This window comes from Lithobates pipiens, unplaced genomic scaffold, assembly GCF_037356315.1.
Source record: "Lithobates pipiens isolate NorthernLeopardFrog02 unplaced genomic scaffold, aLitPip1_a1.2 Scaffold_28, whole genome shotgun sequence".
In the NCBI taxonomy this organism is placed as follows: domain Eukaryota; kingdom Metazoa; phylum Chordata; class Amphibia; order Anura; family Ranidae; genus Lithobates; species Lithobates pipiens.
In genome coordinates this window covers 215,913,010-215,932,555 of record NW_027507789.1, presented here as the reverse complement: position 1 = coordinate 215,932,555, position 19,546 = coordinate 215,913,010, and the positions used below count along the sequence as shown (strand labels likewise).

The 19,546-nt window shown below is 45.6% G+C and overlaps 1 protein-coding gene across 1 annotated transcript in view; it reads left to right on the top strand.

Annotated features, from left to right (window-relative positions):
• The window catches only part of ATP9A (ATPase phospholipid transporting 9A (putative)), a 177,004-nt gene that overhangs the window by 11,936 nt on the left and 145,522 nt on the right, over positions 1-19,546 (top strand). Inside the window, exon 2 of the mRNA XM_077460534.1 lies at positions 17,239-17,383. Within this exon, the coding sequence (XP_077316660.1) occupies positions 17,239-17,383 (145 nt within the window). The remainder of the gene's footprint in view (positions 1-17,238; positions 17,384-19,546) is intronic.

The window sequence follows — 19,546 nt, the reverse complement described above, 5'->3', positions numbered from 1 at the left end:
AGCTATGCCTAATGGACGGGCCGCCAATGGGCAAGTACTGTGATCTCTATGCACAGAGCATGACTTGTTTACACTTCTACAGAAAAGTAAGACTGTGAGGACGTTGTACTCGGATATGTTGAAGTGAGTTGGGATCGGCTCTCTTGCCAGGTCCTTGACGACAAGGTTGTAAACTGGATTTTCTGGTTCCCCTCCTAAGTGGATTCTCAAGTAAATCTTTGGAACATTTACCATTCAGCCAGGAGCACTGTGATGTCACCATGACCTTACAGCCACTGCCTTTGCTCCTATATGTTCTACCATCTACGCAACTTTGTTATGCATGTTTGTTTTTCCCAGTTGTGTTCGCAGTGGTGTGGATTATCTTTGTTTGCTAAGCTTGTAGGCTTCTAAACATACAGAAATGTCACCGAAATGTCTTCTCTACGGAGAACAGCGTCCATCTGGTCATGGCCGGCATAGTACTAACTAGGCCACGGCTCCTCTGAGCTAGATTATGGATGTGATTGTAAAGATTAGTGCACTCGGGGTAGTCATTGTGTGGTGATCGCTCTGTGAGAGCAATATAAGGAGATTCCATCACCAGATCTGAGTCGGGGACCTGAGATTGTGAACTTCTTGAGGGCAGGGATTGATGTGAATGTACAATGTACACTATATTGCCTAAACCAAGAGAGAATGTCCCCTAAAGTGGACTTTAAAGGCACATAGAAGTGTAGCGGGGTCTCTTTAAGGACTATAAAACTACTGTTCCCAGAACCCCGCTGGTTCCCAGGATGTTTGGAGTTATGCCTCAAAGACTCATGGGGGAGGAAATATAAGGAGGGGCAGAGGCCTAGTTCGCTCTCTTTGGACACCCCCCTCTCTCCTAGCAAGAGGAGGTCTGTGCTGAACTGCTGGAGGGACAAGGCCTGAAGCCTGGGCCTTGTGCTCTTTTCCAAAGAGCTCTCTGCCAGCCTAGCTGCACCTGAGAGACATTTTCTCATCCTTGCTGCAGTACACCAGAAGTATTGAAGACTCGGAGGTCGGTGGATTCCTGTTCCTAGACGAAAAGGCAGAGAAACCGGACTTGGACTTGTCCGGGTGGTGAGAGCTGTTTAAAGACAGATGCTTTATCTTTATTATTCGTTTGGATTACAAAGTTGTTCTTCAAGTGCACCACCGAAAGATTGCTAGCGAATATTGTTTTACTGGACTTCCATCTAGATCAGTCAGGCCTGACTGCATAGGTAGATAGTGCTGGGTGTTAGTTTACCCATGCAGGGAAGTAGCTGAAAAAGGGCAGCGTTAGAGTTGCATAGCAATACTTTATTATGCTGATTACTCTGTTTATCTTTATTACTGGTTACTGCAGGGACCTGCTTATGTGTTGCAATCCAAATGTTTGATTCATGTTATTCCTTTTATAAAAACAAGTAAAGTCAGTTATATACTTTCAAGGATTGTCTATGAGCTTGAGTTATCCACCCACGCACACACACATATTTAGAGTATAAGTGATTTAATGTTTATTGCTAGATACTAACTGTGCCAGAGTGGGTAGTGCAGATTGCCGGGGGGTTGGCGGAGCTGTGCTCAGGACCCAAACCAAACTTGCGGCACTCTTAAGTGAGGGTATCGCTATAGAAGTATAGTTGAAATAGCGTACAAAATATTTATAGTACAAAAAAAATGTATTGGTGATTAAACATGATCACTAAAATAGTACATATGTAGATATAGAACGATGGAATGTTTAAACAATTTGTGATGTTGTCACCATATTGATAAACACGTATGAAGTCCTCTTCGCACCCAACGCGTTTCGGCATACAGTCTTTCTCCTTCTTCAGGGGTCTATGAAGAGGGAAGTGTATCTATAACATAGTTAAAGAACAATGCATTTCTAATAATAAAAAATGATGATCAAGTAAACAATTCTGTATAAAAAGTTTAACTCGTACACTTACATAGTACTTGATAGCAAGAAGAATTTTTGACATTCCATCATGTAACGTTTAAAAACAAGAGAAAGCTATAGCAGTAAGAGCTGTCTGTGGAGTCGCTATTACAAAGCTGTAATCTGGGCGTACTATATTACCAAAAGTATTGGGACGTCTGCCTTTCCACACACATGAACTTTAATGACCTCCCAGTCTTAGTCCGTAGGGTTTAATATTGAGTTGGCTCCGCCCTTTGCAGCTATAACGGCTTCAACTCTTCTGGGAAGGCCGTCCTCAAGGTTTAGGAGGGTGTCTATGGGAATGTTTGACCATTCTTCCAGAAGTGCATTTGTGAGGTCAGGCGCTGATTTTGGACAAGAAGGCCTGGCTCGCAGTCTCTGCTCTAATTTATCCCAAAGGTGTTCTATCGGGTTGAGGTCAGGACTCTGTGCAGGCCAGTCAAGGCCAGTCAAGTTCCTCCACCCCAAACTCGCTCATCCATGTCTTTATGCACCTTGCTTTGTGCACCGGTCCAAATCATTTGGAGGAGGGGGGGGATAATGATGTGGGGTTGTTTGGGGTTGTTTTTCAGGGGTGGGGCTTGGTCCCTTAGTTCCAGTGAAGGGAACTCTTAAGGCGTCAGCATACCAAGACATTTTGGACAATTTCATGACCCCCAACTTTGTGGGAACAGTTTGGGGACGGCCCCTTCCTGTTCCAACATGACTACGCACCAGGGCACAAAGCAAGGTCCATAAAGACACGGATGAGTGAGTTTGGGGGTGAAGGAACTTGACGGGCCTGCACAGAGTCCTAACCTCAACCCGATAGAACACCTTTGGGGTGAATTATAGCGGAGACTGCGAGCCAGGCCTTCTCGTATGGGCATAATCGATCACTTTGAGTTTTTATCAAAAAGACCTCAGATCTTGTATTTACACTAAAATGCAATAAAAAAACAAAAAATTGTCAAAAAAAAAAAAACGTCCCTTTTTAAGAGCTATGGGCGGAAGTCCCTTCCACCCTGCAATTACATGGAGATGGGTGGGGGCCATCTTCCCCTCACTCGTCTCCATGTCTAGCAGGAAGAAGGATCCGTTCGCCTCCGCCACTGCCCACAGCTACGGGAAGTGGATGGGGAGGTGGGCCCTCTCCTGCCGCTGATGAAAGTGATCTTGCGGTGAATCTGCCACAGAGACCACTTTTTTCTGAAAGTGGACCATCCACTGAAGAAGAGGATACCGGGGTTATGGCAGCTAGCTTCTGCCATAACAATGATATTCCTCTTCAATGTACCGATGTAAAACTGTGGTGGGCGGTCCATAAGTGGTCAAGCCCTGGAAGGTTTACCCCCTTCACGATTAGGCCATTTTTTGTGATACGGCACTGCATTACTTTAACTGAGAATTGCGTGGCCGACGCTGTACCCAAATAAAATGTATGTCCTTTTTTTTTTTTTTTTTTTTTTTCCCCACAAATAGAGCTTTCTTTTGATGGTATTTATAAACAAAAAAGACTGACAATTTTTGAAAAAAAACAACTATTTTTTTTTACTTTCTGCTATAAATCACATCCAATAAAAAAAAATGCAAAAAAATCGAATTTCTTCATAGATTTAAGCCAATATAGAAGACAGCGGGGGAGACGGAGGAAGGGCCGGACATTGGATAGATTTCAGCGGATACTGCGGCGATCTTTTGCCGGTGTTCTGGCAGATAGTGTCCTGCCATCATATAGTGTCCGCCTGCGCAGTACGAGGCAGAAGAAGCTTCGGAAAATCTCCGAAGATGAATAGGGTTCGGAAAATTAGAGGGCCACTCGCCACACTTCGGGCTCGGCCTCACTGCGCTCGGCTCTTTTATATTCCAGCTCTATGTCCACTTGGATGGTGGGGATAGAACCTGGACTCACGGCGCAGGCGCCGTTCATCCTCGGCTATTTTCGGAATCTGTGTGTGCTGTGTACTGTGCATGCGCAGTACACAGCGGACACTATCCGATGGGGGACCATATATGATAGGACACCGGAAGTGAGAGAAAATTGCTGGATTAGACGGGTATCTCCCCCCCCCCCCTCCCCCGGAAAAGCCAAATGTGACACCGGGGAGGGGGGGGGGGACCAAATCAGCGGAAGTTCCATTTAATTTCCAAGGGGGAAAGCGGACATGTTGTTACACCCACCGGAGTTTTGCATTTTACACGTATTTATAACAGTAAAGTCAGTTCCTATAGTGAAATGCAGGACTTACAACTCCGTCTGACTGCTTAGATGTTGAATTTTAAAACGGTGAACTTCTGTCAGATTAGCAAACCTGTGAGATGAGAAGGGTTGCCGCTGCTTTGTAAAATTCAAGATCTAACTGGTCAGACGGAGTTGTAAGTCCTGTATTTCACTATATAAACTGACTTTACTGTTATAAATACATGTAAAATGCAAAACTCCAGTGGTTGTAACAACATGTCCGCTTTCCCCCCTTCTTAGCCCTTGTACACACGGTCGGAGATTCCGTCGGAATGTGTCCTATTGGACCGTTTTGTCGGATATTCCGACTGTGTGTGGTCTCCATCGGACTGTTTCCGTCGGAATATCCGTCGGACCAAATTTTCCAACTTGCTGGAAATATTTTCCGACAAACTGCTCTGATCGGACATACTCCGATCATGTGTAGCCTACTCCGACGGACAAAGTGCCACGCATGCTCAGATCAAATTCCTAGACCAAAGCTATTGGCTACTTGCCTGAACGTAGTCCCGTCGTAACAAAATAACGTCATCACGTTATGTACAATCGGATTTTCTGACAACTTGGTCCGACCGTGTGTATGCAACAGTTTCGGACAAAATCCGTCGGACAAAATCCATTGGATTTGGTTGTCAGAATGACCGTGTGTACAAGGGCTAAGTGTATCCTTACTGTGGACCAGTGTGGGGTGTAGCAAGATGGCGGGGACGGAACGTCACTTCCGTAGCAAACTGCGATGGGTCGCCGAATATGTCCTTACACCGGTGTTCTGTCAAAATAGCCAATAGATCAGCAGTCATGTCCCGTTACTGTAAATCTTCAGCAATTGGAGATTTAGAAGAGTTGCTGTTTTGACACAACACCGGCAACCGGCGCACACGCAGGTACATGATATTATGAATGGACATTTTTAGTCTGCCCGTTACTAACCAACAACATGGCCGCCTCCAAGGCAGTGACAACTTTTTCCTCCTTAGCCGCTGTTCTGTCAAAACGGCAAACTCTTCGTGTACCGTGTGCCGGTGTTGTGTCAAATCAGCAATTTGTCGAAATCTCCAATTACTGAAGATTTACAGTATCCGGGGGCGTGACGTGATTGGCAATCTCGATGAATTGGCTCTTGTGACAGAACACCGGCACGCAGAGCTCGGTGAACTCCAGTAGATCTGACCATGTGCAGTCTTGAGCTTTAAGGTTATGGAGCCCCTTTTTTGTTGCTAGTGTGTGTGTGTGTATATATGTATGTATGTATGTATGTATGTATATATATATATATTAGTAGCACTAACCCCCGAAGGAGCTGCTGGTTTGCTTGGGCTTACCGTTACCTTCTTCTCCTCGATTTGTGTCTAGGGGTTTCCCATGGTAGATGTCCCAGAAACTATAGAGACCGACGACAGATCCGCTTAAAGGGATTTTTATTTGCAAAAACCGTAGTTAACGAACCGTCTCTTAGTATAGGATCAGAGGGTTAGGAGGAAAGTTCAGGTACTCTTGGTGTCAAAGTCAATAATGAAGGACTTGCTTGCTTTGACTAAATCCAGAGAATAGCCAATCACAGCTGGATGTTCACTCAAGTTGGACAGTCCCTCTCTCACAAGGCCTAGCAGCCAACAAGGTGCTTAACTCAGGAACAAGTCTCTGCCACAGACGTTGTTGTAGAACATGCAGGAAACAAAAACTTGTAGAACACTCGTGTGATACCTGGATCTTTCAGCCAGCTTGGCGATACCCATGAGACAGGATTCACTTAGGTACTTCAGCCCCACCAGGCTCTTGCTAAGAAGCCAACCCGTATGTGGCCTTCTTCTGTAGAGTCCTCCCCTGGATAGCTACAAAGTTACTGGGTTTCTCCACGACCGGAGACAACACCGAACCACCTCACAATCCTTTCTTTCGTTTCCTTTCCTCAGGCTAGCCAGCCACGAGACATAAAGTCAGGTGGATCCTCACCCCAGGCCATAGGCGTCCTGGGGGCTGGTCAGGAGGACCAGGACCATGGAGTCAGAACATACTTCTGGACTGGAACCCCGAACCACGTGACATCCGTATCTTAAGTACCCTCTCCCAGAAAGCACAGCAAGAGTGACAATCCCACTGGGCGGGCTCCGAGAGAAAGTAACCTTAAAGCACCCAACCAAACTGTGGTTCCATGCCTGCCATAAGAGACAGTGCTCCCCTATGGCTAGGCTGAACATCCTATAGTCCAGTCAGACTGATGCTGAGGTCCAAATTTGGAACAATTATACCCAAACCAAACTGCAGTTCAGGTCTAACATTAACTTTCAAAACATATAGCGTGTGCTCTTCAGGAGCCGGCGCTACATTAATATATAATATTTTATTAGTATATAATTAGTATAACTATAATTAAACATCCCAAAGCTAAATATTGCTGCCACCCACATGCTGGGTGTACCTGCTGCATAAGGACGGGGTAATTTTGGTGTATGACTAGCTCGGTGGCGGTCAGCTGTTAGCAGTTGGCGTGTTTGTGTAAGGCGTACTGCCATCACTATACAGATCATAACAAAGGTGTGTCTTCATCTACCAGAAACATTATGCGAAGTTCTCACCTCCTCTCTTCTCATATGAAGCTGCGGTCAGTTTGGATAGAGTGGGAGATGGTTAGAACCTCTGTCGGGTTTTACTGCAATCCAGGGCTCTGTTGGAGAGTTATTTTATTAGTATATAATATAATTAGTAAGTATACAGTGCATCTGGAAAGTATTCAGAGCGCTTCACTTTTTCAACATTTTGTTATATTACAGACTTATTCCACAATGGATTCAATTCATTATTTTCCTCAGAATTCTATAAACCATCCCCCTCAATGACCACGTGAAAGAGGTTTGCTTGAAATCTTTGCAAATTTATATTTAATATTATATTATATTAAATTGTATTCACAGCCTTTGCTCAATACTTTGGTGAAGCTCCTTTGGCACCAATTACGACCTTAAAGAGGGATTCCGCCAAAAAAAAAAAATATTAAAAGCCAGCAGCTATAAATACTACAGCTGCTGACTTTTAATAAATGGACACTCACCTGTCCCGGGTTCCAGCGATGCCGGCAGCCGAGGCCGATCGCTCGGGCCTCGGCTGCTGCCGCTGCCATTCTAGGTGAGGGAATCAGGAAGTGAAACGAATCGGCTTCACTTCCCGGTTCCCTACTGCGCATGCGCGAGTTGCGCCGCGCTATAGGAAATCTCCGCGCTGTCACTGGGACCCGTGTGTGTCCCAGCAGACAGCGCGGCAGGGCAGGAAATGGCGTAGACTCCCGTGGGAGTCTATGCCGGGAAGTGGGTGAAAATACCTGTCTTTGACAGGTATCTCCACCCCCCCTCCCCCCTGAAAGGTGTCAATTGTGACACCGGAGGGGGGGAGGGTTCCGATCAGCGGAAGTTCCACTTTAGGGTGGAATCTCGCTTTAAGTATTTTTGAGTATGATGCTACAAGCTCAGCACACTCATTATTGGGCAGTTTCTCCCATTCTTCTTTGTAGGACCTCTCAAGCTCCATCAGGTTGGATGGGGAGTGTCGGTGCACAGCCATCTTCAGATCTCTCCAGAGATGTTCAATTGGGTTCAAGTCCGGGCTCTGGCTGGGCCACCCAAGGACATTCAAAGAGTTGTCCCATAGCCACTCCTTTGTTATCTTGGCTGTGTGCTTAGTGTTGTTGTCCTGTTGGAAGATGAACCTTCTCCCCAGTCTGAGGTCCAGCGCGCTCTGGAGCAGGTTTTCATCAAGGATGTCTCTGTACATTTCTGCATTCATCTTTCCCTCGATCCTGACTAGTCTCCCAGTTCCTGCCACTGAAAAACATCCCCACAGCATGATGCTGCTGCCACCACCATGCTTCACTGTAGGGATGGTATTGGCCAGGTGATGAGCGGTGCCTGGTTTCCTCCAGACATGACGCTTGCCATTCAGGCCAAAGAGTTCAATCTTTGTTTCATCTGACCAGAGAATTTTGTTTCCCATAGGCTGAGAGTCCTTCAGGTGCCTTTTGGCAAACTCCAGGTGGGCTGCCATGTGCATTTTACTGAGGAGTGGCTTCCGCCTGGTCATTCTAACATGCAGGCCTGATTGGTGGAGAGCTGCAGAGGAGTTGTTCTTTTGGAAGGTTCTCCTCTCATCACAGAGAAATTCTGTAGAACTGTCAGAGTGACCATCCGATTCTTGGTCACCTCCCTGACTAAGGCTCTTCTCCCCCGATCGCTCAGTTTGGCCAGGCAGACTGCTCTAGGAAGAGTCCTGGTGGTCCCAAACTTCTTCCATTTACAGATGGAGGCCACTGTGCTCATCTGGACCTTCAATGCTGCAGAAATATTTCTGTTCCCTTCCCCCGATCTGTGCCTCCATACAATCCTGTCTCGGAGGTCTACAGACAATTCCTTGGACTTCATGGCTTGGTTTGTGCTCTGACATGCACTGATAACTGTGAGACCTTCTATAGACAGGGGTGTGTCTTTCCAAATCATGTCCAATCAACTGAATCTACCACAGGTGACCTCCAATCAAGCTGTAGAAACATCTCAAGGATGATCAGTGGAAACAGGAGGCACCTGAGATCAATTTTGAATGTCTTGGCAAAGGCCGTGAATACTTGCCTTATTTATCGATGTATAACACGCACCCCAAGTTTAGGGGGGGGATTTTACAGAAAAAACCTTTTAGGAGGGAAGTTTAAGGAAAAAAACTTACCTTTAAATGCCCATCAATGCAGCCTTGTCAGTCCCCAACTGCAGCCGTGTCATTTGCAGCCGTGTCATTTGCAGGGAGCGGTCAAAAGGCTCACAATCGGCGGGGGATCAGCGTATAACACGCACCTACGATTTTCCCCTGATTTTAAGGGGGAAAAAAGTGCATGTTATACACCGATAAATACGGGTATGTAGATGGAGTTTTTATGTTTTTAATAAATTTGCAAAGATTTAAAACCAGCTTGTATCACGTTGTCATTATGGGGGATGTTTGTAGAATTTTGAAGAAAATAATGAATTTAATCCATTTTGGAATAAGGCTGTAACATAACAAAATGTGGAAAAAGTGAAGTGCTGTGAATACTTTTCGGATGCTCTGTAAGTTGGTGAGCGTGGAGGTTTTTTGGGGTTTTTACCAATTCTAGAACTACTTGATCATCATGGCTGCTGCCTCCATTATTCTTTGATATTGGCAACATGGAGCTATGGCCATACCCCCAGGATGGACCTGGGCCGGTCTCCATTGTGCTTCTGATGTGCGAGGCAACAGGGCCGGCAGTGTTTTTAAATTGGCTAATTCTGGTATTAGGAGAACACTCCGCTCCGAACGATCTGAGACATCATTATGTGAGAAGATGATTCAGCGGTTTCCTTGGCCTCTTGTGAATGATGTCAGCGGCTGGTACTGAAGACGCTTATCTTACAGGAAGACTTGGTGAAGCTAGAACTTCATGTTAATGGATCTGTAATGGTGTTTTCTTTATCTGTTCATTACTGTAAGTCTTGATTGAGTCCCCTTGTGCATTAGACATAGAGGAGGGATAGCTCCAGCATTTCTGTACCATCACCGCTAAAACAGACACTCAGCACTATGGAGGAAACCCCAGGATAATGGGACTGGAAAAGGCGCTGGTGGCTGCATGCAACGTGTTGGAGAATGTGTGCGCTTTTTTTATAAAGTGTCTAATTTAAAAAAAAAAAACATATTTTTACAGATCAGATGCTTCAATGTATCATGTAATTGTTTAGTTCAATATGTTTTCAAATGCAACTCTGCACAGAGTTTTTGATCTAAATTTAATAGGCTGTTGAGTTTGATTAGCATTGGGTGTAGCAGGCCAGGGTTTAAGTATTTGAGGAGCAACTTAGGTTGGTGATGTCAGTGGCAGGACTATTGCCCCGTCACTGGGAGTCTGTGGCACGGACTATTGCCCCGTCACTGGGAGCCGGTGGCGCGGACTATTGCCCCGTCACTGGGAGCCGGTGGCGCGGACTATTGCCCCGTCACTGGGAGCCGGTGGCGCGGACTATTGCCCCGTCACTGGGAGCCGGTGGCACGGGCCGGTGCCTTATTGTTGGTGTTGGATTTTTTGTTCTAGTATAATTTTCCATCCTGCTCTTTTGATTTATTTTGGCAACGTGGCCGATTAATGATCATCAACTTGACCCCCATTAACTTTTAGAAAATTGGACGACTGTTCTGAAATCAAAGTAGTAGGAAATACAACTAGTGTGTGGCCAGCTTAAAGATCCATTCTAGTTGCAGGGCAGTAAGGCTAACTCTTAAGCCAGTGATGTGTCAAATACTGTCCCCCATCTGAGAGTGTCCGCCCTGTACTGTGCTTGCGAAGGTCTCCGAAGATGAACGGCGCCTGCACACTGAGTCCAGGTTCAAGCCCCACCATCCAAGTGGACATAGCGTTAGAATATAAAATAGCTGAGCGAAGCGAGGCCGTGCCCAAAGCGTGGGGAGCAAAGCAAGCCCGCGATGGGCCCTGTTACTATGTGCTACCGTATGTCCACTTGGATGGTGGGGCTTGCACCTGGACTCAGTGCGCAGGCGCCATTCTTCTTTGGAGACTTTTGGAGTCTCCTTGTTCTCCGTACTGCGCAAGCGCTGCACCTGCGCAGTGCGGAGCAGACACTATCCGATGGCCGGACACTTTTTGATAGAACAGGCCATACATGGATTGAATTTCGGCGTGTTCAGCAGGGACCAGCTGAATTTCAATCCATGCGGCAGGATGGTTGCACAAAAGACAATCTACCAATCGACTTCTGTACAAACGCCCTGTCTGATCTTAGCCGCGTGATCAGCACCGGAGTGACTGGAGAGCAACGCGTCGTCCTCGCCTACCCAAGAAAGAAGGAAGCGCTGCGTTTTACAGACCAAAAAGTGTCAGAGGCTTGGAATAAAAAAGTTGCTTTATCGGTTGAAAGTCCGCTTTTGAGTTCAGATTTCGGAACCGATAACATTGGAGGAAAGGAGCTTCCACCAGAGGCTTCTCACACCAGTACTTTGGTTTGTGACACAAAAACCTGTAATGTATGTTGTAAGAGGAAGTGTTCTATTATCTGGCTGAATATATATATATATATATATATATATATATATATATATATATATATATATATATATATATATATATATATATATATATATATATATATATATATATATATATATATATATGTGTATGTGTGTATATGTGTGTATATATATATATATATATATATATATATATATATATATATATATATATATATATATATATTATGTATATATGTATATATGTATGTATATGTGTGTGTGTGTGTGTGTGTGCAATTTATATTACAAATCCTCCCTATAGAAGACCATTGCCATGGCTAATATTGGGTTTGATCTGTGACGGGAAATTTCCTCTGCTTGTATTTCTACTGACCTGCAGGACCGGAATAACGAGTTTCTTGTCATCTCCTGCAGCAGTACAGATGAGGTTTTCTCTTATGGCTTCATATTTCCAGATTACAAAGATCAGATGATATGCAAATGCGGTTAGTTTGGTGCTGAAATGAGTCAGTATCTTGCATACCTTGACCTCTGACCTTACTCAAACGGTGACTTTGATGTCACCCTATCCTTGTTATGTAAAGTATTCATACCCCTTGACATTTTCCCACATGTTGTCACGTTACAACCAAAAACGTAAATGTATTTTATTGGGATTTTATATGATAGACCAACACAAAGCCGCACATAATTGTGAAGTGGAAAGAAAATTGATAAATTGTTTTCTAAATCTTTTACAAATATGTGAAAAGTGTGGGGGGGGGGGGGCATTTGTATTCCTCCCCCCCTTTATTCTGATACCCCTAACTACAATCTAGTGGAACCAATAGCCATCAGAAGCCACCTAATTAGTAAATAGAGTCCACCTGTGTGTAATTTAATCTCAGTATAAATACAGCTGTTCTGTGAAGCCCTCGGAAGTTTGTTAGAGAACCTTAGATAGCAAACGACATTATGAAGGCCAAGGAACACACCAGACAGGTTAGGGATAAAGTTGTGGAGAAGTATAAAGCAGGGTTAGGTTATAATAAAAATATCCCAAGCTTTGAACATCTCGCGGAGCTCTGTTCCATCCATCTGAAAATGGAGAGTATGGGCACAGCTGCAAACCTACCAAGACATGTCCATCCACCTAAACTGACCGGGCCGGGCAAGGAGAGCATTCATCAGAGAAGAGCCAAGAGGTCCATGGTAACTCTGGAGGAGCTGCAGAGATCCACAGCTCCCTGACTGACAGCAGAAGGCAGTGGGTGGATTTGAAAGGTGCGACTAGACTGAATAGTGACTTAACACTGCCATGCGCTGTCAATAGAGCCTCACCTACCTTTACTTACAAAACCGCTCTGCCATGCGGCTGCTGGTGTGATGGGCACAGTATCCGGGGAGGAAGGGAGCTCCCTGGACACTCCAACCTCAGTGCCAGGCTCCAACTGATTCATGTACCTGGCAGAGACAGAATTGGGTGCAACACCAATACATTTGGTGCCCAACCTGGCTGTATTTCTAAAGGGCGTCCTCAACGTCTTTTATGAATGCCCCTCGTTATAACAGGCAGAGAGCACACCGAAGGGATTATCTCACAGGGTCAACGTGTATTTTTGCACTTGCTGAACAGATAAGTGAAATCTTCTTCTATTTATCGGAGCAAAATAAGAGAAGTGGTTTGCAAGCACTTGGAATAATTACCAAACCCTCAAAACTGTTTAATGAAGGGTTGGTGCGCCTTATCATTTGCACAGCATCAACTGCCCTGGCTTGTCAGGTTCACTCAAAGAGGAACTGCAGTCTGCTCACATGATTTGTAATAAAAACCTCTTTGCCACTCTGAAGCTTCCCTCCAACCACTTTGCATATTATTTTATATATACTGTGATTCTGTACTTGCCAAATATGCTGCAGAAATCTCCCTCCATTGAGTCTGGCTGCAGCCATTTGAACTCCTTCAGATCCGCGGTATAGCCGAATGACTGCTACAGTGCGGACTTACTTTGCCAGGACGCCGTCAATAGACGTCCTCCCCTTTGCACGCTCCGCACACACCCCCTACAGGGGCCCCGCAATGTGATCACCAAGTCAATGAGACTCGGCGATCACAGATCGGAGTAAGGGTAAGTAAAAAAAAAAAAAAAGCTGATCACCGGCTTTTGTGCAAGGGACATCGGTCCCGAAAGAGGAAGAGGCACAGCCTCCACATCTATGCCAACCAGTACTGCCTGCCAGTGCCCACAGTGCCATGAATCAGTGTCCATCAGTGCCACCCACCAGTGCCACTGGCTGTAAAGACATATTCAGCGACCCATCAAAGTTTGGCACGGAAGTGACATTCCATCGCCGCCATCTTGCTACACCCCACACTCGTCCACAGTAAGGATACACTAAGAAGTGGGAAAGCGGACATGTTACACCCACCGGAGTTTTGCATTTTAGACGTATTTATAACAGTAAAGTCAGTTCCTATAGTGAAATACAGGACTTACAACTCCGTCTGACTGCTTAGATGTTGAATTTTAAAAGCAATGAACTTCTGTCAGATTAGCAAACCTGTGAGATGAGCAGGGATGCCGCTGCTTTTAAAATTCATGATCTAAGTCGTCAGACGGAGTTGTAAGTCCTGTATTTCACTATAGAAACTGACTACTTTACTGTTATAAATACGTGTAAAATGCAAAACTCCGGTGGGTGTAACAACATGTCCGCTTTCCCCTTTCTTGGTGTATCCTTACTGTGGACGAGTGTGGGGTGTAGCAAGATGGCGGTGACGGAACGTCACTTCCATAGCAAGCTGCGATGGGTCGCCGAATATGTCGTTACACCCCTGTTATCAGTGCCCATCAATGCAGCCTATCAGTGCAATCTCCTCAGCATACATCAATGAAGGAGAAAAATGACCGGTTTGCAAAATGTATTAAAAAAATATAAAACCGTTTTTTGTATATATTTTTTTACACTGTATTTGTGGGGAAAGAAATGATAAAAAATTTAATTTGAGTACAGTGTTGTATGACCGCGCAAAGGTCGTTCAAAGAGTGACAGCGTCAAAAGCTGAAAATTGGTCTGTGCAGGAGGGGGGTTTAGGTGCCCAGTAAGCAAGTACTGCTGCCTGTTCACTTCCTGGATTTACACAGAAGCGCACCTCCAGCTCTGCAGCTCTCATTGGCCCTCTTATGACTCATCCCTCCTCCCTTTCCCGGCAAACTCTGAGTGAGAGAGAGAGCTGTGCATGATGTCATAAGCCTAGGATAATGACAAGACAAACAGGAAGTGGGCTGTATAAGGGATTTACTGTCAGAAAAAAAAAGTTTTACTATCCAAAGTTAAAACAACAAGGGCAGAAGATTTAATAGATGGAAGAAAAAAAAGACGGAAGGTCCGCTCTAAGAGTAGAGTGCGGAAGTTTGTCTGATCCTGGAACAAAAGGTTTCCCAGTGCTGACAGCGAGTCGCCTCGCATGACGTGGTCTATTGAGTGACTTTCTGTTGTGTTATCCCAGCCTGGAGCTGCCAGGTCACTGTGCAAACATTCCAGAACACGAGCGCCACATGCTGCAGGCTGAGCAGCCCAATTCATGTGCCTTGGTCAGGGGTGGGGGAATGAATGAAGAGTTCCTCAGCCGGCCGGTCGGTCGATCGCTCCATCCTAAGAACATGCAGGTGCTTTTTATGGTCTCAACCAACTTAACTTGTGTTTAAATTGACAGCAAAGGTTTACATTCCCGTGGGCGCATTTACCAATGCAGCGTAAAAAGACTGCATTTTTTTGGTGCTCCATGCAGCCGCCCATATAGACATAAATGTGTGAAGGACAGGGGTGGCCCGTCCATTAGGGGCGCCGCCCCCTCTATCCACACCAACCCCTATATCGGTGGTTCTCAACCTGGGGGTCGGGACCCCCTCGTGGGGGGTCAAATGACCTGATTAGAGCCAGAGGCTCTAATGGGCTTCAAAAAAGAGTGGGCTCGGGGTGCAGAGAGTGCGCCCTGGTCCCACCCAATTGTGTGACCATAGCGAATGAATATTTGCTATGTTCACACCGCATTGCCTCCCCCACCGATCTGGAGGCAGGTCAGCGAGACCTCTTTCCTGATTGGCCAAAGCACCAGGTGTCCCTATTGGATGCTCGGCGCTGTGGCAGAAGTGGGACAGAGTGGGGGAAGCTCACTGGAGAGGAGACACCGGAGAAGAGGACACATTACATAGGTAAGCGCCGGGGTGTCCCACTATCTATCCGCGTGGGGGGGGGGGGGGTTATGGTCGCAGGGGTTTCCCGTGATCCATTCACACTGGGGGGGGGGGGTGTTTGCGGGACGGACACTGACAGCATTTGATGGGCACAGTGGCAGTGTGTTGGTGGGCACAGTGGCAGTGTGTTGGTGGGCACAGTGGCAGTGTGTTGGTGGGCACAGTGGCAGTGTGTTGGTGGGCACAGTGGCAGTGGGTTGGCGGGCACAGTTACGCGCGTTTACAAGCGTTTTTTATTTGCCAAAACACCACTGCCTGGAGAAGAGGCGTCTAGGAGAGATGGTCAAATCGTCCAGTGTGTATAATATGCTGGCCCTTATTTTATGAATACAGACGTGGGCTGTTACATGTAGAGTTGCCACCTCATCCCTTTAAACCCGAACACATATGAGTTACACGGGTTCTGAGGCTAATTTCATGCAGATACGGCACCAAGTGAGTTTAATTATCACCTTAATCAGCCACAGAAACTGTGCAAATAATATGTGTTCAGTTTTAAAGGGATGAGGTGGCAACCCTAGTTACATGTGCAGTGTTTGTTTTTGAATGTATGGTTAAAGTATAACTAAAGGCAAAACTTTTGTTACATGGAGTGGAGATGGATTAGAACCCCTGTCAGGTTTTTATTTCTGCCTTTGCCCCCCCCCCCCCCCCATTAAGGAGATTTACCCTTTCTATTTGTCCCGTTTACCATTCATCATTGAAAGTAAAAGAAAATCCCAAATTTTGGGGTTGTCCCCAGAAAAGTACTTGAGGGGAAATCTTCCAATGGGGGGGAGGGGGGAGGGGACTAGTTCTGGGGACCTGAGGAATTCCCCTAATTTGCAGGGATTTCCTCTTACTTCCTGTTTGGCTATGGGACAGGAAGTGCAATCTCCACATTGGGACACAGTTGGCAAATAAAAAAATCTGATAACCTTCCCTTACTCTATCCAAAATCAAAAAAAATAATAATTTTGTTCATAGCTCTACTTTAAGAAATAAAAAAGCATCACTTCCTTCAATGTATCGTATAAAAGAACGTTTCAGTTGAATTAATTTAAGGACGAACATTTTAAAGGTTTTACCTCCTTAGGTGTGAAGCTGAGGGGGTTATTACTATACAGTGTTGGGGAAGGAATGTGAAATGAATTTCCTCCCCTCCCTCCCTCCCTCCCTCCCTTCCTCCCTTCCTCCCTCCCTTCCTCCCTTCCTCCCTCCCTTCCTCCCTTCCTCCCTTCCTCCCTCCCTTCCTCCCTTCCTCCCTCTTCCTTCCTTCCTTCCTTCCCTCCCTTCCTTCCTTCCCTCTCTTCCTTCCTTCCCTCTCTTCCTTCCTTCCCTCTCTTCCTTCCTTCCCTCTCTTCCTTCCTTCCCTCTCTTCCTTCCTTCCCTCTCTTCCTTCCTTCCCTCTCTTCCTTCCTTCCTTCCTTCCTTCCTTCCTGCCCTCTCTTCCTTCCTTCCTGCCCTCTCTTCCTTCCTTCCTGCCCTCTCTTCCTTCCTTCCTGCCCTTCCTTCCTGCCCTTCCTTCCTTTCTCCTCCTCCAGAGGTTGTATTGCTAGACAAATGTGTGGTTTATCAGCTCATTATGGGGTGTAAACCCAAATGGAATTTAGTAAAGGAGTGTCTTTACTAAATGGGGTAGTCGTAAAACTTTCGTGGGGGGTGGGTCAGCCACGCATCATTGACCTTTTTGGAGGAGGTCACTATTCCAATCCCAAAGTCCTAACCTTGTTCTTCAAGGGGAACCCCAACCCCGGGTTCAGTTTGCCATATGGGAGCACAGTGACCTCTAAAATATTTGTCCTTTGCTTTATCACCAGATGCTGCTCCTGTGTGGGGTGCTGTGGTCGAGGAGAACTAAGACCACGTACCGTGTGGCTTGGACACCCTGAGAAGAGAGAACAACGCTATCCGAGGAATGTCATCAACAATCAGAAATACAACTTCTTCACTTTTCTACCAGGGGTAGGTCCGGAGGTCAACTGTCATTTCCCAGCTGTGCACCTACAGGAACTGTACAATTTCAGTTACCAAAGAAGCTGGAATGTCAATACGAGTGCCGGTGTCTTTTAAAATAATGAATTATCAGGTGTAGGACTGTGTGCCTGCAGAAAATAAATGGTAATCGTTACATAGTAGGTGAGGCTGAAAAAAGACACAAGTCCATCAAGTCCAATCCGTGTGTGATTATATGTCAGTATTACATTTTATATCCCTGTATGTTGCGGTCGTTCAGGTGCTTATCTAATAGTTTCTTGAAACTATCGATGCTCCTGGCTGAGACCACCGCCTGTGGTAGGGAATTCCACATCCTTGCCGCTCTTACAGTAAAGAACTCTCTATGTAGTTTAAGGTTAAACCTCTTTTCTTCTAATTTTAATGAGTGGCCACGAGTCTTGTTAAACTCCCTTCGGTGGAAAAGATTTATCCCTATTGTGGGGTCACCAGTGCGGTATTTATAAATTGAAATCATATCCCCTCTCAAGCGTCTTGAGATGAAGAGGAAATAGCCAGGACTAGGAGACCATCATAAATTGTTCGGGCTTTCTATTGTTCATTAAAACAGAAGGGTAGGGCCAGGACTTTTCAGACTGGCAGAATATGCACAGGTGCACTAAATCTATTGCAACTAAAACTGTGGTTAAACTGCATACCACAAGTCCATCAAGTCCAACCTATGTGTGTGATTATATGTCAGTATTACATTGTATATCCCTGTATGATGAGGTCGTTCAGGTGTTTATCAAATAGTTTATTGAAACTATCGATGCCCCCCGCTGAGACCACCACCTGTGTAAGGGAATTCCACATCCTTGCTGCTCTTACAGTAAAGAACCCTCTACGTAGTTTCTGGTTAAACCTCTTTTCTTCGAATTTTAATGAGTGGCCGCGAGTCTTGTTAAACTCCCTTCTGCCAAAAAGTTTTCTCCCTATTGTGGGGTCACCAGTACGGTATTTGTACATTGAAATCGTATCCCCTCTCAAGCGTCTCTTCTCCAGAGAGAATAAGTTCAGTGCTCACAACCTTTCCTCAAAACTAATATCCTCCAGACCCTTTATTAGCTTTGTTGCCCTTCTTTGTACTCGCTCCATTTCCAGTACATCCTTCCTGAGGACTGGTGCCCAGAACTGGACAGTATACTCCAGGTGCGGCCGGACCAGAGTCTTGTAGAGCGGGAGAATTCTCGTTTTATCTCTGGAGTTGATCCCCCTTTTAATTCATGCCAATATTCTGTTTGCTTTGTTAGCAGCAGCTTGGCATTGCATGCTATTGCTGAGCCTATCATCTACTACCCTGTTTCCCCGAAAAATAACACCTAGCGTGATTGTCGGTGTTGGCTGCAATATAAGCCCTACCCCCCAAATAAGCCCTAGCCTGTTTCCCTGAAAATAAGACCTACAAGGACTTTAACTAGAGCTTATTTGGGGGTTAGGGCTTATATTGCAGCCATCACCGACAATCACGCTAGGTCTTATTTTCGGGGGAAACAGTGTAGGACCCCAAGGCCTTTTCCATCCTAGATTCCTCCAGAGGTTCTCCCCCCGCAGTGTATAGATTTCATTCATATTTTTGCCACCCAAAGGCATTATTTTACATTTTCCTACATTAAACCAAATTTGCCATGTAGTTGCCCACCTCACTAAAATTTGTTCAGATCTTCTTGCAAGGTTTCCACATCCTGCGGAGAAGTTATTGCCCTGCTTAGCTTAGTATTGTCCGCAAATACAAAGATTGAACTGTTTAGCCCAACCCCATCCTCCAGGTCGTTTATGAAGAAATTAAATAGGATTGGTCCCAGCACAGAATCCTGGGGGACCCCACTACCCACCCCTCACCATTCCGAGTACTCCCCAATTATCACCACCCTCTGAACTCGCCCTTATAGACAGTTTTCAATCCATGTACTCACCCTATGATCCATGCCAACGCACCTTACTTTGTACAGTAATGTTGTTGGTTAAGAAAGTTTAGTTCCTCTTAGCTCTGACTTGACACACTCCGCTTAGATTTGTGTAAGCTTCATATCTGGCTTGGGCCTCCATATTACAGAATTGAACAACCGGATGGGGCAACCTGTTAATGTCTGCGATTTATATTTGTTAATGGCGGGTTTTATGTCCAGGTGG